This window comes from Anolis sagrei, chromosome 3 (genome assembly GCF_037176765.1).
Source record: "Anolis sagrei isolate rAnoSag1 chromosome 3, rAnoSag1.mat, whole genome shotgun sequence".
In the NCBI taxonomy this organism is placed as follows: domain Eukaryota; kingdom Metazoa; phylum Chordata; class Lepidosauria; order Squamata; family Dactyloidae; genus Anolis; species Anolis sagrei.
This window is the reverse complement of record NC_090023.1, coordinates 228,111,901-228,139,305: the sequence shown is the minus strand read 5'-3', so window position 1 is coordinate 228,139,305 and position 27,405 is coordinate 228,111,901. Positions and strand designations below refer to the sequence as shown.

Below are 27,405 nucleotides of genomic sequence, written 5' to 3'. Positions count from 1 at the left end.
TTTTCATTCCAAGACTCTTATTTCTCTTCTTGTACTTAGCTTGTTCTTTCTAATTTTATCTGTGTTTCCCACTTTTTCTTTTTATAGCCAAACTGTTGGAAATTCACAACTTTTTCCTTCTTTCTACCCTTTTGTTTATCTCTCACTTACAACCTTGTCACATGGCTGCCTGTGTCACTCTGATTCATAGAGGGACATGGGTAATCTGGTGCCCCATGTCCAACATCACCTGGATCCAGGCAAGGGCAATCAGATGGGGGGAAGCATGAGTGCGTGATGCACATGGCTTCCCCATGGATTCTACAGCAACATGGGAGCTATCCAGGGTTGCCCTAGAGGCAGCATGCACTGGCTCAACCCCCCTTCACCCACAGAGTCATGCTGGCATCATCTGATGGAAGCTGGATGGCTCTGTGCATGACCTGGGCAAAAATCTGCAAATGCTACCAGTTTTGCCCTTTCTGATGACGTTGTTAAACTATACATTTGAAGACAGGCTTTGATTTTGTGACATCGGTTAACAATACCAAGTGGGTTTTACATAATAATTGCTACTTGTTTGCAATCCACATACTTTCCTTGTGGTGAAGAAAGTAATTTGCTCTGAAGACAAACACATTGGTACATTGGAAAGGACATTTTAATCCCAGTTTTTTGTTTCAAAACATTTTGGCCAAGACTAATAGCAATAATAATAAACTATCATTACCATTGTTCTTTGAATAACTCAATAATCCTTACAATAACCTTTATTGGAACAACACTGTTTATACTGAGGTAGACACTAAATACTGGAACTGTTGATTTGTCTCAGATACTGGAATTTTCAGATATTAGTTCCTTGCAAGAGTTCTGCTAAGCTCCTTCAGGCTGGGAAGAAGGAAGAAGGGAGTTAGGTTTTCTCATTTATTTGCTTCCACATTGTAATCGGTGGAAATTCCTCCTCTTCAGAATGAGGAGAATTTAATTGTATGGTGTTGGGCTTCTGCTATAAGACTATAGCAGCATGAACTGGAAATCCAACCCCTACATTCTGTCCATTTGTAATTTTTTTCTGAGCTCAGGGAGAAAAGCACCACAAATGTTTGAATGTGGTAGGGGGCATGGACTCTCTGGTTTAGGAAATTAAAATCTGCTATATCCTATGTCTGCTGGAATATCCTACAAGAAACCAAAGGATTGCTCCTTTAATGCAGGTTAATTTTAATATTCCAAGATTTCAGTGGGGGCTATGTTAAGAGATAATGGATTGTCAAAGTAGGTTGGAAAAGGTGAATTTAAAGAAAAGTTTTCATAACATCTATAACCACCATTATGCCACATTTTTCATGAGCGAACGCTACCACTCGGTGAATGTTATGTCTTTTTAGTTGGGCAGGGGTACAGTTTGTCTAATTAAGACTTCAGAAAAATTTAAGGACCCCTAATTAAAATGAATACATAGTTAGTCACTTCTCATTTTAAATATCCAAAATTTGTTAATCAAAACTGGCACCCTCTGTTTTTCTGACAAGGTTGAGTAATAAATTGCTTATCAAGAGTTCCAGGAAGGTGTATTGGGTGTATATCATTAATAAAGCTCTAAACAAGATGAAGTTGTCTCCTTTGTACAAACAGAGCGGAAATTCTTCTTTGTGTTAGAATTTAGTCATCTGCACACAGTGCCATTATTCCTAATTAGAAGACTGGGAATGCCATTCCAGCAATTTGCTTGTCTGAAACCATTTCATGGTGCCTTGTAACTATGGAAAAACAAAATGCCTGTAGGATTAGAGATTGTAAAGAAATGGCTGTTCTCATTTGTTTTAGTCCAGCCAAACAGCGGATGCTGACTCATAAGCATCTCAAGTATGTACATATGCTTAATAGCAAATGAGTCTTAACCAAAATGTGTTGTGACTTCAGTTCAGTTTCCTTTAATTATAACCTTACTGTTTCTTCTGATGACACACAGAAAACAACATATGTGACATTACTTCTCCATATCAGGAATTTACTTGTATTTGCTTCATGAACCCTTTCTAAGTAGAAAAACAATTAGGAAGACGACTCATAGTTTTTTAAATTTTTTTTAAAACCCTCGGTTTTTATAAAGTACAGTAAGAATAAGACTATTAGTTGATTGGTGTCATATATGCATGTATGCATGGGAATTGACAGTCTTTGTGTGTGTATAACTTTGGTGAAATTCATTTCATATTATTTGCTTCAAATGACTGGCTTGCCTCTTTCCCATCAAATAAAATTTCTTTGGATTTTACTTACAACTGAAAAAAAATTAAATAGAGATGTCTTGGCAAATACCAACTGTTTTATTGGAGCAGAGTGGTGTTGTTAACGATATTACAGTTATCACAGTGTCAGTTTTTCCATTATAAACCCCATTTTCCAAATTTTACAGCTCAGTTGTAAAAAGCTGCCTCGAGCTGAAACTTGGCAAACCAAGCCTTCATACAAATCTGATTTCCCTCCCCCCCTCAGGTTTCCTAGGATTAGAAAACCATTCAGTACTATAAATTATTACAATCTCGTAAAGATTGTGAAAGTTGGAATGATTAGAGCTCTTTTAAAAAACTGTAACAATATCCAGTCTGCTTCACATGATTTAACTTGGTGCCCTCTGATTTTCTTGACTTGTGGTGTGGCCACTCTACTCAGACACATAGCACTGTTCCCTTGCCAACTGAAAACTGAAAAAGTTTCGTCATGCAGCAAAGGACCAGACAGTCATGACTTTTCCAACTCAGTCTATCCACTGTTCTGTTGTCTTCTTCTGCTTTTCTTTAATAGATATGAGGGGAAATAGCAAGGTAAGCTTTTGATGTCTCGGTTGCCAGGTTATTTCATCATAATGTATCTCTCAGACCACTTCATCATATGTACTTTGGGACGATTCCAGGAAACTTTCTTGATGGAGCCCAACGAATCCTATCAAAGGACACAAGGCAATTTCTGGTGGGGCTCCATTGAGGAAGCATCCTGGCAACATCCTAGAATGCTTCCCAGAGAACACAGGAAGCTTCCGATGTTCTCATTGAGAAGAATGGTGGGAATCCAGATGGTGACGCTTTCTCCCATATGATGGGAGAAGTGGTGTAGCGGGCAATGGGTTTCCTAAATGTTGCCAAATGTTATTCTTGAGATCATGTTCGTAAAAATGTCCAAAATAGTGGTGGAAAATATAGCCACTTGCGTAGCTCCTCTACTTCCCTGTTTGCTGAAACTTCCATCACACTTCCTTCATTTCAAAGCTGGAGTACCAAGTATAAGATGCATGAGTCTATTAAAGTACAAACCATGTTTGTGAACCTAATGTAGAAGGGGCTAAGAAATTCCCAGTTTTGTGTTAGCTATTGCAGTGCACATATGTGTTGGAAGAGAGGCAATATCTTCTGAAATGTCACCTAAAACATCTAGTATTTGTTGGCAATCTCTCTTCCAAGTACTAACCAGGGCTGATCCTGATTAGCTTGCTAAGATCTGATAAGATCCGGTGTCTTGACAATATTTAAGACCCTTTACTCTCTTGTCAATAACAGGCAACAACTGAACTGCAAGCCACCACCAATTTTAAAGTATCAAAATCAGTTAGTTTCTTCCATTCTTCAAGCATTGTAATCTTTAGAGCAGAAACAAAATAGTCAGTAATCTTGTAAACTACCTGGGATGCAATGTATAATCATACAGTTTTATAATCTGTGCTTCTGTGGGTGCTAAGTGGGTGCTAAGAAAGAACTGACTTCTCTCTTCACCTTTTAATATCTCCTTTTCTGCAGCGGCCTTTGAGTCCTTGCTTCGCTTTGCAGAGAACCATACAACTTCCCTGTTTGACACTGTCTACAGATCCATGTCGAAGGAAGCAGTAGAGCCTGTCAAGGAGCTCTTTACAGACATCTCTCTCTATCTCTTGGGTGCACAGACCAGAGTGGAAAGAGCCTTTTTCCGGTTCTTTGACAGCCTTTTCCCTTTGGTTTACAGCCGCCTAATAAACCCAGGAATCATGGATTTATCAGAAGAGTACACAGAATGCCTGCGCCTAACACGGCAAGATGTAAATCCATTTGGACGCTATTCTAAAGAAGTGGTTACAGAGTTAGCCAAGTCTCTCAGGGCGAACCGAGTATTCAGTCAAGCCCTTGGGATGGGCACTGAAGTCCTGAATGCCACTGAGCATGTGACTTTGACAAAGGAATGTACCCGAGCACTTGTGAAGATGCAGTATTGCCCTCATTGCCAGGGCCTAACATTAATAAGGCCTTGCGAAGGGTATTGTCTGAATGTAATGAGGGGCTGTTTTGCCAGTGTATCTGAATTGGATATTCCATGGAGGGAATATATTTATACCCTGGAACATCTCAGCAATGAAATGGCTGGAGCTCACGATCTGGAATTGGCACTTTTGGGTATCCGCTATTCAATCAATGAGGCCATCTTACATGCACAATTAAATGGACCACAGCTGTCTGCAACTGTAAGTATTGTGTACCTGGATTTTCTGCAAATTCCTGTTAGCACTCTTAATGTATCCAATTGTTTATTGCTTCGTAGGCCAAACTAAATTGTTGACAGGGCTTTCTTCCCTTCCACAATGCTTGTGAGTATCAGACTATTAGTAGAAAGGTTGCTAAAAATAGCTTCTGTGATGCCATCAGATGGAGCCATGGCAGTTAAGAATTTATGAAAATGATATAATATAGTTGTGTAGTGCAGATTCAACATAGGTATTATGTGGTGCTTTGCGGTTCAGATCAGGTTCTAACTTTGGGACGTATGCCCTTTTGTGTGGCTGAGACTCTCAAAATTGCACATTATTGTGTGTGTGAAAAGTACCTAAGGTACAGCTGCTGTTGATTTCGTTCTTTAGAAGGATGAAAGAGGAGGAGATGAGAAGTAAACATTTTGTTTCTATGTGAAGGCATTATGTGGCATGCTAGATGAGCTGCCTACATATCTTTAGATTAAAGTGAATTGAGGGTGGAGAAGAGGCACAAGAAAAATAATCCCAACCTACTTCATCCCATTTTACAAACTTTGTAAGCTACTAACAAATAGTAGCTAGCTACTAGATTAGAATTGGCAATTTGGACTATTGGGGGTATTGGGGTAAAGATACAAAAGGTTTGCTAGGCTAGACCCTCTTTCACTCAGATTCAGCCCCCCTCCCCGAAACTCAGCCCCCCGACCCCCCCCCTGAAATTTTTTTAGCCCCCCCCCCCTCCGAAACGAAATACTGGCTACGGGCCTGCCTGTGGCCACAAAGTAAATATTATATGAGCACAGAGATTTTTTACAATATTTAAAAGTTAAAATAATTGAAATCTAGGCCAGAAAATATAGAAAAGATTAATAAACACATGCAAATGAAGGCAATGGACAACCTTATTACGTGAGCCAGGCGAAGGATCCCGTTTCACGAAAGAAACAGGGGCATCAGGGCAAATCCATTTCCCTACACATCACTCCCTTATGGTGACGTTTCTACCATCACATGTGGGAAGTGTCGCCTGATCAGTAAGGATCTGTGCTGGCTCCATTGGAGCCAGCACAACACGGAAAGGGTCCCATGTTGGGAAGGAAGCATTGTACGACGCTTCCACTCCAATTGTGGATGTGGTCTCCACTGCAAGTCCATTAATGTTGTGGGATGGACAGCGTGCCCATACATCACTGGACTGGCAAGGAAGTATCAATTTAGTGGTGTCTCAATTGGTAAAATATGTTCAGGGTAATTATGCTGTAGATTTGAACCTCTTAAATTGACAGAGCAGAAAGAATAGAGTTGTCACATTTATCAAAGGACACTGGCCAAGTGAATGCTCCAAAGTTGATTTTGAGTTTCATGAAAGAACAGTAATTTGTTATTTGTTTATTTATTTATTTATTTGCTTTATTTATTTGCTTTATTTCTATACCGCATTTTTCAGCCCAAACAGGCGACTCAATGCGGTTTACATGGTACAACTTATCAAACAATGTCAGTGCAATTAAAACATAACAATGCAACAAACAGGATCAACAGCATCAATCCACAACAATTAACAATCGAAACAAGACAAGTCAACAAAACAAAACATAACGCCTCAGTTGAAATCAGATCCGTTCTCATAATCCTTGTGCCATTCCTATGTTCCATTTACCGTCTTCCTTTGATTGGTTGCACTGCTTAACCAAAAGCTTGTTCATAAAGCCAGGTCTTAACCTTTCTCCGAAATGCCAGCAACGAAGATGCCTGTCTGATGTCTGCCGGTAAGGCATTCCATAGCCGAGGGGCCACCACTGAAAAGGCCCTGTCTCTCGTCCCCACCAAGCGCGCCTGTGACGCAGGCGGGACCAAGAGCAGGGCCTCCCCAGACGATCTTAATGTTCTAGTCGGTTCATAGGTGGAGATGCGTTTGGAGAGGTAAGTGGGGCCAGAACCGTTTAGGGCTTTATAGGCTAAAGCCAGCACCTTGAATTGTGCCCGGTAGCAGATTGGCAGCCAGTGGAGCTGGCTCAACAGAGGAGTGGTATGCTCCCTGAGTGCCGCTCTCGTTAGCAACCTGGCTGCCGAGCGCTGGACCATCGGAAGCTTCCGGGCAGTCTTCAAGGGCAACCCCACGTAGAGCGTTGCAGTAATCAATAATTTATTATTGATTATTTCTTGGCAGGGAATGTGTTTGGCACTAATAGGATTTTATCTTTCTTTTTTTTTTACTTGCTCATAGATTATGATTTATGTCTCTCAGATGTGATTTGCTGCTTTGAATCATATAGCAAACTTTTTGTAGCTGGAGACACATTTCTATTTAATCATTCCTGTTAAGAGAGCTTAAGATTATATGTCTTTTCATACTGTTAATTTTTGGTTGACTTTTTTTGGGGAGGGAGGGGAGTTGCTCATATAGGGATAAGCGGATATATTTCTAGTCTGTCATTTTGCATACCTTCTAATTCCATTCAATTCCTTTGCTTCATTAATCTTTAATTTTGTAAAAAAATACATCCCAAAATACCGGGTGGGAGGCACTGTTTCTCTCCCCCAGTCCCATCATTTTCAGGAAAGTGTGCTTTTCTTCTGTGAAATTTACTTCTGAAGCAACCTGTGCACCTGGCATTATTCAACCTTCAAATAAAAGGCCCCCAGTGGGAATTTTCATTTACCTTGAGGCAGTTTACATTAACAGCCATACTGACTTTTTAGGAAATGGTTAACATTTTTTAAATCACTAGGTGAAGCCTGTGCATTAACATAAAGAATTTCTTTTTAGCTAATTGAGTACTTGGCAGTGAATAATGGAAAGTTGGCTATTTTTACTTTCTTGGGGAAGAAGGTTAAGTAAAGCATTTACTGTACTTAATAGACGTGATCACTGCACTTGCAAAAGAAAAAAGGAAGGTGCTCTAAATTGGACTACAGGAATAATCTCCAGTAACCTACAGGCCAGCCTGAATTACCTGCTTGAAATGTGTGAAAGGTTGCCATTAGGATATTAAACCATTCCTGAGCTCTGTAATGTACCAAGCAATTTCTTCAATGGTGTTGGCATCCACCCAGCTATTTGAGCTAATGTAGGCCCTCCATGATTTGCAGCATCAGCAATCACAACCATTATTTTCAGTGTCATTTGCTGGAATCTAATTGTGTGTCATACTGGAAGAAAGTACACATTCTGTGTTGTGCTAGATAGGTTGACTTTCTTGTTGACACTTGCCATCACTTTTAGGGAGTCATTTTTTCTCTTCCTCCTTAATATGTATTGTGCTAAGATTTGAAACCCTTGTAGATATTTAATATTCTTACTCATACTTGATAATAATAATATACTGGCCCTAAAACATGATATCAAAAACTCACACATGTCAATACCATCAGGTAAAGTTTATTGGTAGTAAATTGATGAAGCAAATGGCATATAGCAGAGAAAAGTGTCATAGTCATTTGCTGATTGTTTCTACCATCCCTTGACAATATGTAACATAATTGTATAGGATGTTGTTATTTCTTCTCAAAGGAAGTAGAAAGTAATTTTAGCAGTTCTTCCCACAGCAAGGAAATATTTGAAAACTGCAGTTTTTGAATACTGTTCATTATTTGGTGATTCATATTGTGCCAAGTTTGCACATGGATAAAAATCAGCTTTTTTGCCAAGTGCGTGAATTTTGCATGAAATAATTCCTGAATTGCAAACATTCACTTCAGTCCAAAATTCTTCACATCAGGGTTCTTCTATATTTGAAAAATATTTTCTACTATTTTTGCAAGTGTTTAAATATTATTTACATCCATAATACCTCAACCATGAATTCTACATTCGAGGTCAGAACTCCAGATCCTCATGAGTAGATATTAGGCTCTTGGTCTGTACCCCTCCCTTCAGCCAGGCAACAACAAGGTGGATCCCCAAGGTTATGTATAAGGAAAACCCTGTAGCAGTATACACATGCCATGCACAACCTGTAGCCCTCCAGGTGTATTGGCCTCTAATTCCCTGAAGCCCTAGCCAGCTTGTCCAATGGTCAGGAATACTGGGTGCTGAAATCCAAAACACCTGGGGGGGGGGGGCACATGTTTTGCAGACGAGATTTAGAGGGACTATCATCAAAGGTGATGGTTCAGATGCAATGCCAGTTTGCCTGCCACATGTGATAAAGTTCTTGAAGAAGGAGAAGGAGGCACATATAGAAGCATGAGCTGAGTGGGCAACAATGAGCAAAAGAGATAAATGTGCATCAAGCAGCTGAGTCAGCTGGAAGGAGGGATCCCTCAATTCTAGAATTCTAGACCTAGAATAGCTATCACTGTGCCTGTTGCCTTTTCCTTTCCTCTTGAGTCTTCTTTCCATTAACACTGGTAGGTAAGATGGACCCAATCAATCAAAGAGGACTGTCAATTGTCCCCGGGTCTCCAGCAGCTAAGCTATGTTTCTAATGTAGAATTAGTTTTATAGCATTTTAACTTATTACATCTTCTAAATAAGTAATTCATAAAGTAAGGAGATTCAGAAAAATAAACATTGTGTTATTTGCTCGATCATGGGAATTTCTGATCACATTTCTTCCAAAAGATACATATAGGTACTCTGCCTTTGTTCTTTGACATTTCTTTTGTTTTGGTTCTGGAGGAAACATTTTTTATGTTGAAAGTCTTAGGGAGAATTTTTCCAAGCTTACTAATGGTTGTGAAATACTGATTCCAAGAAACAACATTGTTTGTACGCTTGCTTAAATCCTGTATAAGCAAGTTTAAATATAGAAAGCATTACTTTTGTTTTAATGGAGTCATTAGCTCTTTCCCATCTAAATGAATGTTCTCAGAGAGGTTTGCAATCCTGTTTCTTTACAGCTATAATCCCAGAATTCTTTGTAGTTGACATAATTATGTCATCAAGCTCAATAATCTTGTTCTGTTCCCAGTAGATATATAAAATGTTTTCTGCATTGGATGAAGTCAATTGTAAAGCTTTTGAACTGTGAAAACAAAACTGAAGCAAAAAAAAATCTACATAGACAGTGGAGGCTGTCTACTTTGCGTGACAGTTCCTCCTAGTCACTCTTGCTGTATACTTTATTTGTGCTGGTTTCCTTTGGATCTTAAACAAAGTTACAAACAGTTATAAAATTGTAAAGAAAATTGAGCTTGGCTCGCCTCCTGTTTATTTGTTTAGCTACCAGAGCAGAGATGATTAGAGCACAGAGGCATGCTTTTCCACTAAAAAAATAAAATCAGATTAAAGAAAAAGTAGAAATTCTCAATAATTCGTCATTCTTGACCATACCTGCTTGTTTAGTTAGGAAATTATGTTACGGTGCATGGGACCTTTCAGTTATTTGTTGGTGGTAAAGGTTTTTAAAACAAATGCTCAAAATAAGAGTGCTGTTCAATAGGCTTGGGTAACTACGGAAAAATTTGGTTCTAAACTCGTTTCGTTTTTAGGGGGGTTTTGCTTTTCGTTTTTTTAAAAGAATTCCAATTTTTTTCTTTAAAAAAGTTCAAAATATACGAAATTTCATAAAATTATGAAACAATTCCAAAACAATTACGAATCGATTCATTAATGGCGGACGCGATTGCGCAATATGCTAAAAAACCCTCCAAATGGGACAGGGGGAACTTCTGAAGCTTCCCTCTCCCTCTGTTGTTGACTGTTGGTGTGATAATTTATTTTTTATCACTGATAAAACAAACAACAACCCTAAAACTTGCACCAGACATACGGAAATAATTTCGAAACAATTTCGAAACAATTTCAAAACAATTTCAAAACAATTTCAAAACAATTTCAAAACCATTACGAAATAAATTGAAAAAATTGTTTCGATTTTTAATTACTCCTGCATGGCTCAATATCGGATCGTAAGCTAATTTAAATACGAATTAATAACGAATTACGAAATTAACAAACGAAACCGCCCAAGCCTACTGTTCAAATGTCAGAACACTGGTATGCTCCACCACAGTGTTTCTCAACCTTCCTAATCTTCATGTTGTGGTGATCCCCAACCATAAAATTATTTTCATTGCTACTTCATAACTATAATTTTGCTACTGTTATAAATTGTAATGTACATATGTGATATGCAGGGTGTATTTTCTTTCAAGGGACCAAATTTGGCACAAATACCCAATACGCCCAAATTTGAATACTGGTGGATTGGGGGGTGTGTGTGTGATTTTGTTATTTGGGAGTTGTAGTTGCTGGGATTTCTAGTTAACCTACAATCAAAGAGCATTCTGAACTCCACCAACAATGGAATTGAACCAAACTTGACACATAGAACTCCCATGACCAACAGGAAATACTGGAAGGATTTGGTGGGCATTGGAGTTTTGTAGTTCACCTACATCCAGAGAGCACTGTGAACTCAAACAATGATGGATCTGGATCATACTTGGCATGAATATTTAATAAGCCCAAATGTGAACACCGGTGGATTTGGGGAAAAATAGACCATGACATTTGGGAGTTGTAGTTGCTGGGATTTATAGTTCACCTACAATCAAAGAGTATTCTGAACTCCACCAATAAAGGAATTGATCCCACACAGAACCCCCATGACCAACAGAAAATACTGTGCTGTCTGATTGTCTTTGTTGACCCTTCTACCCCCCCCCCCCGCCCCACAACCCCCCAGTGGTCCTAACCCCCAGGTTGAGAAACACTGCTCTATCAGATTATTTTTTTAAGTTTTCTTTCTTTATCTTAAATGGGTTCTGTGAAACCTACATTGAGCAAATAAGTGAGACGCAATTAACCTGTGTCATTTTGCAGTCCTTTACCACATAATTTCGAGAGAGAGAAAACTTTAAAATGGATCATTCATTCATTCTTCCAAATCAAGTCAAACAACCTGTAGCTGAGTAAATGTGACTTCAGTGAGCACATCATAAAATGTTATTAGATTGCCCTAAAAATCCAGTTGCAAAATGTGAAAGTAGAAAAATTATCTTTCTATCTTACTCTTGTTCGAAATATTTGTGTCAAAAAGAAGCTCTTTCACTGTGGCAGAAGGCTTAGTTTCTACATCCTCTAAAAACTAAATCCCCACCTGGTTGAGGAGGTAAAGTTCTCCTACTCACAGTGTCAGCTTCCTATATCTAATCAAGGTGCTGTATTTTGATGGTTACTGTGGTGAAAATGATGTCTCCACATGATGCCCCATTCCAAACCAAGGACTTTAGTAGGAATTTCCTTTGAAATTCCCTGTATTATATGAGTAATTGTTGTAGCTTTTATCCTGAACAAAAGTGTGAAGCCAGTTTTCTTCCTACTCATTTTCTTAACTGCTTCCTTGGATAGTGACTTCATCCTGTTTTTGACCTCACATCTACTTCTGGTACTGTATACCTTCTAATGCCACCTGTGTATGCACCCTTCTGTATGGATCTGACTTATATCTTAAGTGTACCACACAACATAGTTAACAGCAATTTAAGTTCCATTCCGGAATTATGGTTTCATCATGAGATACCTAGGCCATATCTACAGTGCTAGGCAAAATCTAGATTATCTCATTTGAACTGGATTATATCACAATGTAGACTAATATAATCCAATTCAAAGCAGATAATCTGGATTTTATCTGGCAGTGTAGATGGGGCCTTAGAATCACCTGTGAAAAAGTTCTAGTGCTATAGGAAACGTGCTTGAGCTCTCTAGCAGGGAATTCTAAATGCTTCACCAAACTACAATTCCCAACCTGTCATACATGGAGCCATAACAGTTTAAAGTACTGTCATATTGCATTATAATGTCATGCAGATATATTCATCCCTGTACACCTAATTCCCATCTATCTGGTTTCTGCCCAAACCCATCTGTGTCTTCCTCTCTTGCTTATGGCCTTTCAGTCTTTATCTGCCATAATTCTCAAAGCCATGTTATCAAAAGGGATTTGGCTGATTTACAAACCTCACATTTGACATCAGGGAGCTATAGTCAAACACAGGAAACAATACTGTAAATAGGATTCCAGATTGTCTTTTACGAGTATACTTCAGTGGAATGGAACTGCTTTTTGGGGATTTTACTGAGATTACAGCTTCCCCAAATGCTTTGTTTTGTTTTCCCAAACTCTAAATTTTCTATGGAAAAAGCAGCTGAATCATGAGAAAGTTAGCTTGACAAAGTTTTCCCCTTGAGTATAAAAGTTTCAACTAGGAAATAAAAATCAGTGATTTAAATGTGCTAACTTTCAGAAATTGAGTGCAGCTATGCTACAGTGTGGGAATATTTCTGTAAATCTAAGACTTAATAGAACAGCCCTAGTAATCAACAACATTTTTGTCAACTTGCTTCCCCTCACTCCACTTAACATTAAAGTAGAAAACATTGTGGAAAGTGGTGTGGGACTCCTGGTTGATGGAAAAGTTGTCAAATAAAATATTGGATTACAAGGGTCAAGTAAGTCATGACATTTGTTTAAGATTGGCGATCATTGGTTCAATATGTCAATACAAGATCATATTCCTTGAGGCCACCTCCACTAACATGGAGGATTTTGGAGGGATGTTCTACTTCTAAACATGGTTGGCTCTAACAATGAAATCACCAAGCCCTCTCCAAAACTGTGCTTCCCAGGAAAAAAAGGACAATAAATTATTGATAATATTTATCTGTAAATTGTTCCTTGTTAATTAATTTCATGTTATTTATTTATAATCAAATGAGCATGGATATTCCAATCTCCATCTCCATGTTCACCAGTGAACTAACCCTTACAGACAGGTGTCGTTGACATTCTGGCTTCACACTTTTATTCGGGCTAGCCCTATAATTTTTTATTTATATAGAGACTTTACTTCATTTTGACATTACTAAACATAACTCTCATATTCAATATTAGGGTTTAATTTTGCTTTTGACAGTGTTTCTTAATACCTCAATGTATATGTTTCTATTCCAATGTTTGTTCATTTTTAGTGCTGGTCATTGACCGTAATAAATAAGTGTAAGTACTAAACAGCTTTGGGCTGCTAATAAATCACATCTCCCAAAGTGAGATTAAGATGACTTTGTGAATATGAAAGCCACTCCAGTCCATAAGTATTGATCTTGACAAAGTTATGAAATAAAAAATGATGGCACAAGAGACATCAGGCATATTTTGGCATCCGATGAACTAATAATTCAAAATTACCAATAATATAGTGTATTGAATTGCACTAGGAAAAAGTGATATATTAGATTGACTTTAAAGTCATTTTATTAAAATATGGTAATTCTACAAATTCAAATAAATCAAGCAAGTCTTTGCTTACAATTCTCGAACTGTTAAGGTACTCAGTACTAACAAAATTTGAACTCAATGTGATACTGAAGTAACCAGCACCACCATGTTTTCTTTTATTTTTAGTAGAATCATGGAATTGGAAGAGACTACATGAGTCATCTAATGTCAAACTTCAGTCCTATTAGTCTCTCACCATTAGTCAAACTAGCTGTGGATAATGAAATTGGCAATCCAACAATTTGACAGCAGTCCAACAGTGTGAAGCCAGTACACCATACTGTTAGCCTGGGAACTGCATTCAAACATTTTACAGAGGACATAACCTGTTGCACATAAAGCCAAAAATCTTGTTGTAATTTAGAAGATTAACTATTATATTATGACCAAACAAGCTTTAATGGGCTAAGTTCCACATCAACAGATACATGAAGTATTATCTGAAGTTGTAGGGACATATACATATACTCTCTGTTTCTCACACACATTTTATTTCTTTATTTCTTATTCAAACTTATATGCCGCCATTCCCCTGGGGCTCGGAGCAGCTTACAAGAACAGGCTAAAATCAGAGTGATGGTGCCACTGCTGTGAAGGCTCTGCGTCTGGTTGCTGTTAGACGCAAGGTCTTGACACTGGGCATTTCCAATAAATCTTGGTCCTCAGATCGGCGGGATCTCTGGGGCTGGTAGGGGGTGAAGCGCTCCCTCAGGTACATCGGCCCCAGACCATGCAAGGCCTTAAAGGTGAGTACTATCACTTTGAAAGTGATCCGGTGCTCAATTGGTAACCAATGCAGCCTTAGCAAGATTGGTGTTATGTGGCATCTCATCGGAGTTCCCGCAAGAAACCGAGCAGCTGCATTTTGTACCAACTTGAGCTTCCGGATCACCGACAGAGGAAGGCCAATGTAGAGGGTGTTACAGTAGTCCAGTCTTGAGATGACCGTAGCCTGGATCACCGTAGCTAGGTTGTCCCTGGACAAGTAGGGGGCCAGCTGTCTAGCCTGCCGCAGATGAAAAAAGGCGGTTCTGCTAACCTCAGAGACCTGGGCCTCCATCGTCAGCAGAGTGTCCAAAAGGACTCCTAGACTCTTTACCAATGATGACAGGTGTAGTGCCTCGCCATCCAAGGTAGGCAGCTGGATATCCCCACTGCCCGGTTGACCCAGCCATAGGACCTCTGTCTTTGCTGGATTCACCCTCAACCTGCTGGCACGCAGCCATCCAGTAACAGCCTCAAGGCACTGATGAAAATAACCATGCATGCATGGTTAGGATGAGGATTATAAACAATGAGATCAGAGGAAAATAAAATATAGCAAATATAGGGTGGCAACTACATAAAGGTGTAAGATAACCATTTATACATTTTTAAATAGTTTAGTTATATTAAGCTGTCCATCATGCATTCCTTTTAAGCAGCTATGAGGCAGAACGTGAATTAAACCTTTCCAGGCTGGTCAATAGGTTGTCTTTATTTCTTAGTGAATATACATGTTTATTTTAGTTTAAGTGACTTTATCTCATTTCTCTTAAAAACAACACTGGATTTGTTAGGCTTGGTTGACAATTATTTATGCAGAACTATCACAGGTTTAAAACACACATGAATCATGCAATGTCTACTGCAGCTTATATTTTAAAGAAAAACATATAACTTTTTCAGAGGTTTTCAGAATTTAGCTTCAGGAGAGCACAAAAAGATTTGGAAATGATAAATTAAGTGGTTTGAGATGCACATCTACAGCTGGAGAGGGAATTTCAGGAGCAAAATTATACTGTTAGTTATATCATCAGTGCAGACATTCTGAGAAAAATAGCAGAAAACATGAAAATGTAGAAAGTTGAAAACCAGGAAAGCTTCCAAATCAGAATTACATTCCTTGCCCTATGAGAGATGTAATTGAGGAAGATCCTTCATTGTGATTATGTTGTGCTAAACTACATTCAATTAATTATGTGGCAGTTATAACATGCTATCTTTCTTCTAAATACCAGGATGATGCCTATATACTTGTGATTGTCTTGTGAAATGAAGAACACACAATTTTGTCTCTCCACAATTCTAGTGAATAAAACATTGAAGACACTGACAAATAGTTACACACTATCCATGAATACAAAACTGCATGTGAAATGGTTCCATTTGAGGAATTCCACTTATGAAACTATGAACTGACTACATCAGTTGTGTAATAGCTAGTCAGGTACATATTTACACGTGCAAGGTAAATGACATGTGGGTACAACACCAATGGGATTCAGTCTACTTTGTATAGATGGATTCAGAGCAACAAAAAGTACTTGTCAACTAGTAATGAACTGCTTGATTAAGTGGTTTGAACATCATAAGGTACTCCTTAAAGTTCTATGAGAATATGAAGAAGAAAATGTGGGTTGTCTCCCTTAAGTCTGTGAAATTCATGCAATTGCCATGTGATGTCAACAAGTGTAGGAGTAGATAATCATTCTTTAGGTGCCACAGATAAAATAGCATAATTTGTCATTAATATCTAACTAGAACAAATAATAATTTTAATAACATATGCTACCAGGGAAACTTGAATATATATTATTCTGAAATGTTTTATTTACCTTGCTTAGCTATGCCCCCCGCCCAACTGGCCAATCTTGATCTGAGAAAATTCAGGGTTAATAGTGGAAGGCATGGTAGTTCTGTGGGTTCAATCCATGAAATACCCTTTCCCCAAATGGTGGAGGTTCCCAGAAGCATACAAAGGAAATAGTCTTGGCTAGTGACTTCACTCAATGACAATCTACAGGCTTCAGTGTTGTCCTTGGACCTGCTTCACAGAGCATTAAAATATATATATGAATGAAACCAGAAAACATCCATGCAGTGTGGGTGAACAGGTGCCTCCTTTCTGGTGGGACCTGTGTGGTGATAAGTGAAATAAGTTTTTTTTGTCATGTCAGGAGAAACTGCAAGTTGCTTCTGGTGTGAGAGAATTGGCCGTCTGCAAGCCCAGGGGACGCCTGGATGTTTTGATGTTTTATCATCCTTGTGGGAAGCTTCTCTCATGTCCCCGCATGAGGAGCTGGAGCTGATAGAGAGAGCTCATCCGCGCTCTCCCCGGATTCGAAGCTGCAACCTGTCAGTCTTCAGTCCTGCTAGCACAGGAGTTTAACCTACTGCACCACCGGGGGCTCCAGTGAAATAAGTGACAGGACAGGAATACCAAATGCATTTAAGAATGCTGTGCTTTTGGGTTTGTTGCGATCTAATGTATGCTGTGGGTTTCAGTGGCTACGGTTATTTTGGAATGTTTTGGCAGTTCTGTCTGTTGTGACAAATTGTTGGTCTCATAAATTAACAAGGCATCAAATAATGGATGTGGAGTGTTGCTGGGGTGGGATCCAATCCCTGATGAAAAATGCAGTCCCAGCATATTGGCAGCTAGGCTGCTTGTTATTCATTGTAAGGTGCCTAGCTATGGGAGTGTTAGATGTTTGACAGCACTGAATAGATTCCAGGCAGCCATACAAACTATATCCAGTGGAGTGGAAAGAACCATAAAATTGTTTTAGCAAGAACTAATTCTGTTGCTCCTTTTAGGATTTGTTAACTGTTTAGTTGCCAGTAGTGAAAATCATTGCTTAATATAGTAAATATTATTAAATTGAGCTGCATATTTTCTGTGAGAGAGTTAAACAAACCAGTCAAGTGAAGTGAAACTGATTATGCAGCCTGGACTTTTGTCCTCATGCCCTTACAGCCTGCTGGACTAACAATCAGAAGGAAAGAATCCATAACTTTGTTGGTGATGTCCCCTTTATGTTGTGTTTCTTACACATTATAATTTGGCGGCATTGTTATGAATTTTAGGAGTGTGTATTTGTTTTTAAAAGCACATGAAATATGTCTGAGAAAACCCTGTTGCTGTCCAATTGCAGCAATAAAGAAACCAGATAACAGATGTTGGATGAATTTTTATCATTACCTATTTAAATTGTTTCTTGGTGGTGAACAAAACTTGTTGTTGTGGGAGCAGTGAGGTAGTGGGTCTAACCCAGATCACACACGACAGCTTCCCTTTGGCAAAACACCAATAGTCCTTGGGAAAGCTCTATTTGTTCATTTGAGAAACTAAATAGTTTTCTGCTATGGGACTGTCAGATTTCTTCTAAGAGGCATAGCAAACTACTGGAAGCAAGAGCGAGCTTGTGCTCGAGCTCACTCCGAAGCCCCGCCTTTTTTCCCGAGGCTGCTTCTCTCTTGCTAGTGTGCCTGTTTTCCCTTGCTAGGGAAGCGATGTGAGTGTACTCTCGCAGTTGGCAGAATTCAACTGTGAGCGTACGCTCGCATCCCTGCCCTCTGCAATGGAAAACAGGCACGCTAGCAAGAGAGAGAGCAGCCTTGGGGGGAAAAAGGCGGGGCTTCGGAGCAAGCCCGAGCGCAAGCTTCCTGTAGTTTGCTGCGGCACAAGCGTTTGCTCACAACGCTGCCCTAGCAAAGGGAAATAGGCGGAGAAAGAGGCGGAGCATCGCTCGTGCTGGCTTAGTTTGCTCTCGCAAAATCCTAGTTTGCTACGGCTCTAATGTAACAAATTGTTTACTAAGGCTTAAGAAAGGTCTGTTAGTTTCTCATCTAAAGGAAACTAAGGGCACATCTACACTGACACTATAATGCAGCTTGGAACTGGTTTGGGAGGAACAAGTTTTGCTGCACAGATAGATTGACTGGTCTGGAAGTGGTTTGAGACCTGATGGGTGATTAACCACAGAACATGGGCTCAAATTTCTCTGTGCCCCCCTCCCCCCTGCATTTCCATGAGAGATGTGTACCAGCATTCCAGAGGCATAGGAGATGGGAAAAAGAAGAAAGTGACAGTTAAGACATTTAAAACATTAGGAATAGAGATAATCAATTACTCCTCCCAGGGGGTCAATTAGCCCCCTGCTAGCCAGCCATACCCTTGGGACATTTTTCAGCAGCCCCTTTTCCCCCTCATTCTGAATTCTATGAAGAGTTTAAGCAAGAACGGGTGCCTATAATGTGCTCTGCAAACTGCAGAACTGATTTCACACTGGGATCTGGGATATATTGAAGTCTGCTGCAATGCATTAAAGGGCTTAACTTGGACTTTCTTGGAATTTTCTGTAATGTGCTATATATTCTTAAATCCACACTGCAGTGCACATTTGTGCCATGCATTTTGTAGCTGCCACCATTTTGAGTTGACTTGGAGTGCATTAAATGGTCAGTGAAGATGGGACCTAAGCTTCTGTTGCTGGCTCAGGGTCTTTCCAATATTTGAAAACAGAGGGTCTTGTAATACTGCATTGTTCTAGACTTCATGCATTGATCACAGAACTGAAATTAACTGAAAAACACTGTTTGTCATCCTCATTGTGCATTTTTCTTGACTCCTTTTAGCAGTTAGTACATCTTCATGAGATTTCTTTCTATTTCTGCATTGTTGCATTTAGGCTTAAATCCAGGTTGGGAAACATACATCCTACAGTTGTTGTTGTATTGTAACTTCTATCATTCCTCACCATTTCCTGTGCTGGCTGGCAACATAGAATCTAACATAATCTGGAACACCAGAAGTTGGAGGCTGGGCTATATTTGTTAATTCAGCGAGTTTACATATGAGGTAGAAGTGAATTGCCAATTGGCATCTACATATTTTTATCATCAGGATGGAATGTTGTTTGGATTTTCTGTCTCAAAAAATTAGGTCATCTTTACTATTATATATATGGAGTGATTGGTAGCCATTTATTATTATCTGTCCTGGTCCATGTATTAGGTAGGTGTTTAGCTGATTTTACATTTTTCAGGCAAGGAAGCACAGACAGTGTCTGACAGTGCCAACTACAGCTTTTAAGGGAGTCCTGGGCAGAGTGCCCTCTTTTGTGGGTGGGCTTTGGAAAGTTTTCTTGTGAGTGATAGTTGACAGCAGCACCTTTATTAACTGTACTGAAGGACAGTTTCAATTTCTCCTAACCCTGCCAAGCTGATCATAGAAAAAAAAAGTTTATGGGACTATAACTCCATCCTTAGAGACATATATAACAACAAGGCATAGGCCAAAGAATGATAAAATATACTGAAGTTCATATATTCCTCATATCTAATGTATATAAAACCTATTAATTCAGATATTGCCTATTAAACTGGATTGAACTGTACAATTGAATTTAAATTTTATTTCGAAAACAATTTGAAAAACAACCAGCATATTTTTTTTTTTAAAAAAAGGCCTATCCAAGGCTGATGCATGGAAACGAATAGCTTTGAAAGCAGGAGTCTGCCTCATAGTGATAATGAATATAAAACTGAATATTGTGATTTAAGGAATTCATCCCAAAAACTTTGTAGAGATTTTCAATATTCTTTTTGACCTTTTAAAAAATTAAGACTGGGATTTGAAGGTATCTTGTGCATAGAAACAACTTTAGGCAGATGGATGAAGGTTTCTCTAGAGAGGAAATGCCCAGGATTATTGGGGGATGAGGTCCATCATTTAATTTAGGGGTCTAGAATATTACCTGTATTTTTTCATTTATAATTAATTTGATGTAGTGGCAGGATTACTTTGTACCTTGAAGAAGAAAGATTACTGATGTTGGCAGTGTAAAACATGAAATATTTGAAAGTTGGATTTGGAGAGGTGAGATATTGTGTCCCTATTCATCTGGATGATTGGACTGTTTTTCAAAGCCCACGTTGTATGGATAATATCAACTGAAGCTTGACTTTTCATCTTGTTCAAATCTTGAGGGCAGTGAACTATGATTGGGAATCTCAACAGGAACTGTCTATGAATAGACAACAAGTTGTATTTGTTCATGCAAAGAATTCCAAATATGTTACATGGCCTACTGGGAAGATTTTATAAAACATAGAAATCAATAAAGAAGCGACTGCAAATCCTTACACAGTTTTGAAATAGATCTACGTTTTGGAATACTTTCCTATCCTTTTAAATGTTTTGGTTTTCAGCTACTATCTGCAAAGCTTTTGATGGAAAGTATTTTTGGAACATATGTATAATTCAAGCTGTGAGTATCTCATATTCTCTTCAGTCCTTTCGTAGAACTTAAGTGCTACTACATTATTGTATATAGTTTCATTTCATGTGCATGAATGAGGAAAACTCTATGAAAATGATCACAAGGAGATGGCAGAACTTTTTTTGTTCTTCTATCATAGGATTAAGATGCAAAATAATATTGTATTCATCTACCAGATTTGGATTTTCCTCTTTATACCTGGGAGGGACAGGGAGCTCTGGCGTGGGCTGGTCCATGAGGCCACGAAGAGTTGGAAGCAACTAAATGAATAAACAACAACAATCTTGGAGGTCCTAATTCACATGTGTCAAACTCAAGGCCCATGGGCTGAATCTGGCCTGCCGTGTCATTTTATGACGTTCTCCAGATACTGGACTACAACTCCTATATTCATCGTCATGACTAGATGGGAGCTGTGATACAGTAACATCTGGAAAGCTGAAGTTTGTTATGTTTAGTCAGGATAGTGGGGTTTGAATTTAGATACAAAGCTTGTAAGTATGATGTCTGGCTTTAAAATGTCCTGTAAGCTTTCCCCAACCTCAGAGCCACAGGTTCTGTTGGGTTGCATTCCCATTATCCGCAAATATACGTGGTGGATGATTAAAAGTCATGAGAGTTATTGTTCAATAACATCTGGGGACCCAAACTAAAGATCGCTAATCACTATGTAAAAAATATTGTTGGCCCTCTGTATCTTTGGATTCTCCATCAATGGATTCAGTGGCCCTTTAAAGGCAACCATAAGGCTGATGTTGCCCTCAATGAAAATTAATTTGACACCGCTATTTTAACTGAATCAGATGAAAGATTATAATACTTCTGAAGATAAATTGAAGCAGTTACTTTTAATTATGATGGAATATTTATTAATTAGTCATGTGGCCATTGCTCATTGTTTAGGGCATAGCTGCAGTCAAGGGCAAACATGAGAAATGAGCTTCTGACATCTGATTTTCTGAATTATTCCAAATAATAAAGTAGCCTCTAATGCACAGAAAACATTTGCTTCCCCCCCCCCCCCATGAAATTTGTTATGATTCTTGTGTATGGATGAATAACATGTTAATGTCAATCTTGTGTATTGGTTTCTTCGTTTTGGTTTTTTAGTATAATGTTATTTATTATGTTGCTATTTTAGACCTAGGAGGAGTGTTGCCAGATACCTTATACAAAGTAACTAAGTGGTAGAGTTTTAACTTCTAAAAGATTGCTGACAAAGTGGAGCCAGAAAGACGCTCTCTGCTGAGCTGCTGCTGGCTTGGCTCCACACTTTCTTGAATGGATGGGAATTACTCAATAAAAACACAAGCTCACATAGTTCACACATGGAAAAAGTGGCTGGTAGTTGCTCAGGCTTCAGACTGAGGTCTCCTCACTTAACAAAGCTTTTGACAATGAAGCTCCTTTCTATAGTCTTTTAATATCCCATTTCTCAATATCTATTTATAGCTGGAAGTTTTCTTTGTTTATTTTTTTAACACCACTGGTATTAAGAGGCTAAGAAAATAGGGCTGAAGAGAGACAGACTTTTTGTGTCACATTGCTGCATGCGGGGTGTATGCAGTAAACAAGGCAATAAAACTTGAGCTAAGAAAGAATTCGAAATAGGGCTATTCTCCAGCCAATTGCAGTGTGTGCCTGAGTGTACAACAGGCAAGGCAAATAGCAACTGCCCTTGCTGGATATAAGTGAAGAGCAAATCAGAGAGAGAAGACAAGAGCCAATAAAACTGCACTACCAGTGCTACTGATTTAAAAGGCCTTAGATCTGCATGTTAAACTCCCAAAATGGATATCCTAAGAAAAGTGAAAATGGAAGTGACCAGGCCCGTAGCCAGGATTTTGATTCGGGGACGGGGGGGGGGGGGGGCTGAGTTTGATGGGGGGGGGGGGGCTGAGTCTGAGTGAAAAAGGGTCTACCCTAGCAAACCTTTTGTATCATTACCCCAATACCCCCATGCATATGAGATATATTGAGCATGGTGATCAGATCATGATATGAATTAACATAACATTTTAAATAATGCACCAGTAAGGCCTTTTCGCAGACCACCATGAGAATTTCAGGGGCGGGGGGGCTGAACCCTCTTAAAGGTTGGGAATATTTTTTTTTATTTACCGGTGCAAGGGTGAGCTCACTTGGTTGCTTCATTTCACATTTGCATAGTTTTAAATTTAGAATAAAAAGTTTGCTGAAAGATATTGAACTATTGTTCTTTCAAGGGATAGCATGTTTTGCCTGTTATTTCTGCCTCCAACACCAAATTTTCTGTTGAACAAGTTATATTGAGGAACACATCTACTTTGTTAACCTCAGTGACAATTAGAGTTATGAGACTACATGTTCAAGAGCCATCATGGTGTCATTGTTTGAGTACTGGACTTGGTACTCTCACATTACACAAAGTGCTATGAGTCCGCAAAGTGTTATGATAGAATTGTTAATGAGAGAGCTTTAATGCTTCAGCAGACAACAAACCCCAGGATTGCTTAGGATACAGCTATGACACTTAAAGTAGAACTAGCTCTGGAAATCTACTGAATGATCTTGGCCAAGTCATAGTCTCTTAGAGCAACATGTAATAGCTGAAACACTACTAGACTTGCAATGTGCCCCTCCCCTTCCCTTTAGTGCCCCCCCCCCAGTATTTTGAGCCCTCCTATCAATCTCTCTCCCTCCTCCTCAGTTCCATACCTGTTACAATAACCTGTGTCTTAAAACCTGTGTCTTAAAATGTGTTTTTAAGCTGTTTTCTAATCTACTTTTTAATAACTGCTTCACTGAGGAGCTGTGCTTCCCCTCCCAGGGCGCTTGTGCCCCACTTTGTGCTGGTCAGTTACTGTAATGAGGTTTTGTATTGAATTATATAGTCTCTCAGGCTCCATCTATACTGCCATTATAATGTAGTTTAACTGTATTGAAGTGAATTGTATGACTCTACACATTGACCATGCAGTGCAGTGCAATCTGCATTATTATGACAGTGTAGTTAAGGCCTCAGTCTTCAAGGAATGCCATGGCAAACTTTCTCTGAATAAAATCCACCCCCTAAAAAAAGAGAACTATACTGCTTGAAGTATGTGTTGACTTGACAGCCTCCAGGGTATTGTATATATTCCTGAACTTACTATGGAAACAGGAAACGGTGGATAACAGCAAATCAAAACAAAATCAATATTTTAAAGAACCTTAGACAGATGGATGTGTAGAACATACTGGGTTATAAATATTCAATAATATTCCAGTATCGTTGTATTATGTAATGAGAAATCAAGGGTAGAGGTTTTTGGGAGGGAATGGGGAGATGGTGGGATTGGGGAAAATACTTGTATTTTGATTGTTGAATTTGGAAGATTGTATGTTTCTATGTATGTGTGTGTACTTTCAAAAAATAAAAAATAATAAAAGCAAAAAAGAAAAGATAACAGCAAATCCTATTAAAATGAACAATTTCCATTTAGAAATTACTATAGAGTATCCCTAGAAAATGCATGGTGACTCTGTGATAACTTCTGGTAAAAGTATACTATAAATTGCCTTGAGAACCTAGAAAATTCCTAAAGAGGACATATTTTGTCAGATGTGGATAGGTAAAACCATCCAGAGGTCATAGTATAGTTCAAGATCAATTAAAATCTGGTGCAACCAATATACACAATAGTTAGTATGACAGGGTGAAAACTTCCATAAAAGCACCTACCATATATTTTCCCACTGTGGAAAAGACATCTGAATTTGATGGCAGATACTAGGCCTGGGTAACAACGGAAAAATTTGTTTCTAAACTCGTTTCGTTTTTAGGGGTCCATCACGTTTTGTTTTTTTAAAAAAATTCTGAAATTTTCCTTTTAAAATTTTTGAAATTTACGAAATTTCGTATAATTACGAATCGATTCGTTAATGGCAGACGCGATTGCGCAATATGCTAAAAAAACCTCCAAATGGGACAGGGGGAACTTCTGATGCTTCCCTCTCCCTCTGTTGTTGATTGTTGGTGTGATAAAACAAACAACAACTATAAAACTTGCACCAGACATGCAAAAATAATAACGAAATAATTACAAAATAATTTCGAAATAAATTGAAAAAATTGTTTCGAATCTAATTTACTCCTCACACTATTCCTGCATGGCTCAATATTGGATCGTAAGCTAATTTAAATACGAATTAATAACAAATTACGAAATTAACGAACGAAACTGCCCAAGCCTAGCAGATACAGTTCTGCACAGACAAATGGCAGAAAAGGAAATGAGGTTAAATATTCTTCCTTGTTCTCATTGTATGTTTTCAACTGCTGTTTTAAAGCAGTGGTTCTCAACCTGGGGTCCCCAGATGTTTTTGGCCTCCAACTCCGAGAAATCCTAACAGCTGGTAAACTGGCTGGGATTTCTGGGAGTTGTAGGCCAAAAATATCTGGGGACCCCAGGTTGAGAACCACTGCCTTAAAGGATGCTTTTCATTCACAGAAACATAAATCACACCTATCCTAAGTATGCTTTATTTTGGTTCTAAAGTACAATTGTTTTCCAAAACTGGTATGTAACTTTTTTATTCATTCAACGTGACACTTCATGTCCTTGTAGGATAAGGATCTTTAGCTTAGTAGCTCACAAAAACCCGAAGATATAAAAATATATAAATATGTGGTATCTGTCCTTTGCCTCTTTTGAAATCTAAACTGTCCACTTACTCCTTTAGACATGAGACGTATGTTGTTTCTTAGGACAATATCTTTGATTCATTTACAACATCAGAGCTTGTTGTTCCCAGAGGATTGTAACAGCCTGGACTATTCTTTTTAAGATGTTTTTCAAACTATGTTTAATATTTATTTATAATCCTCAGTACAATCTTTTTCTAAAAGTATGAGGTAGACACAATTGGGTGAGAGCAGAGTAGACAGTAACAGATGCCAATGGATACATAAGATTTGCCCAGTGATCACACTTCTAAATACACTGGCAGATTTCATCAACTCTTTGTCCTTGCTTGGTCAATCCACAATGGAGCTCGGGTTATTTTCCCTTTTTAGCAAAGCCAGAGTGGAGTTTGATGTCATTGAATTGCTCTGGGTTTTGTGTTTGGAGCAAGGAGGCAGATTATAGGAAACTTTGGAAATAATTCCTGTCAGCGAAATGTTGGCTGTCACATAGCTCCATGCCTTGTTAATTCATTACAGTGCACTGCTTACATGTCTTCATTCATCAGGAATCCTCTTAGAATCATTTATGTAAAATAAAATAAAAATAATAACTAGAGGCAAAATAAATGGCTAGGCTTGGCCTCACACATGGAAGAAATTCCACAATTCAGTCATTTTGGTAGAAAATCTCCAGTCCTAGTTGAAAGCAGTCTTTATTTTTGAAATAAATGGTATCTTTTGGCTGACCAGAATTCATGCCTTCCAATATTTCACAAATTAAAGCAGGGATATATGTAACCAAGCCACACCAGAATGTGCTCCAAATAATGTGGACAGGCAACACGAGGACATGCTCAAGAAATTTGGTCAAATGCAAAAGTTATGAATGCAGAATAACACACAAACGTTTTGCCTTAAACTGAGAAAAGTTGGAATAAATGTACTCATTTAGGAGAGCCTGGAAAAGTGTGTATGGGAGTGTGTGTCAAGAAATACAAGAAATACAGTATTGTGTGTGCGTATATAGGATGAAATGCATGGTACTAGATTTAGGCAGAAAAATGAATTTCAGAGATACTGGATGGGTGACACTTGGCTCGACTGAAAAATCCTAACTGATTGAAAAGTTCAATACATGGTTAATGTTATTTCCTCTTTAATTTAATTTAATTTTAGTTGTTAAGTTATAATTCATGTTTATATGTTGGGTTGTTTAAATTTTGTTAGTATGAATGTATTGCTGTTATATTCGGGCATTGAATCTGGAATGTTCTTTGCTCTCCAGGATGGAGGGAGATATGAACAATGGCAGGAAGAAGAGAGTGATAAACAATGACCCAGAAACTTGGGGTGGGGTGATATTTTTGGAGTGTAGGTGAGTAAAACCATACATATCAAGTATTGCAGGGTTTGTGACTTAGGAAGATTCCACTCCCACCTAGCATATGTTTGGCTTATTTACATGGGAAAAACATTATTTCCACTCATAAGAAGTTAATGCAAACATTGCAAAACAAAAGTCATCTAGCATATAAAGGACTAGGAGAGTTATTATGGTATGAATGGTTGTGATTGCCTAGAACCTGGTGATTGCCTAGAACCTTTTAATGAAGGCCTCCTAATAAATTGACTAGAAAATTCTAATGATTTACTCATTTGTGAGTTGAATCATAGTCTCTCTTTGAGTCTCTTTTCATTATGCAGTGGTTACTTCAAGGCAGAGCATCCTGGGGTGGGGTTACATTTTTCTACCACTGTTTTTGATGTCAGATTTGCATTGATTGTTCAGTGAAATAGAGTTTGTCCTACTTGCTTTGACTAGATTGCAAAAAGCCTTTGCTGACAGAATGTAGAATACTACACAGGGGGCCCTGGGGCCCTAAGAATCTTCCAAAGTGTTATTCTGGACTTTGACACCTCCACCCTGTATGGGACATGTCTTTTCTGGCAACAAAAAGAGGTTAACTGTCTTTCCTGGAAGGCTTTGGAAGTACTGATTCCCCC

General features: G+C 38.6%; 1 protein-coding gene across 3 annotated transcripts in view; it reads left to right on the top strand.

Moving 5' to 3' along the window:
- Positions 1-27,405, top strand: part of LOC132770706 (glypican-5-like) — a 445,124-nt gene that overhangs the window by 122,440 nt on the left and 295,279 nt on the right. For all 3 annotated transcript variants that reach the window (XM_060767937.2, XM_060767938.2, XM_067465942.1), the window contains exon 3: positions 3,777-4,471. In XM_060767937.2, the coding sequence (XP_060623920.2) occupies positions 3,777-4,471 (695 nt within the window). The remainder of the gene's footprint in view (positions 1-3,776; positions 4,472-27,405) is intronic.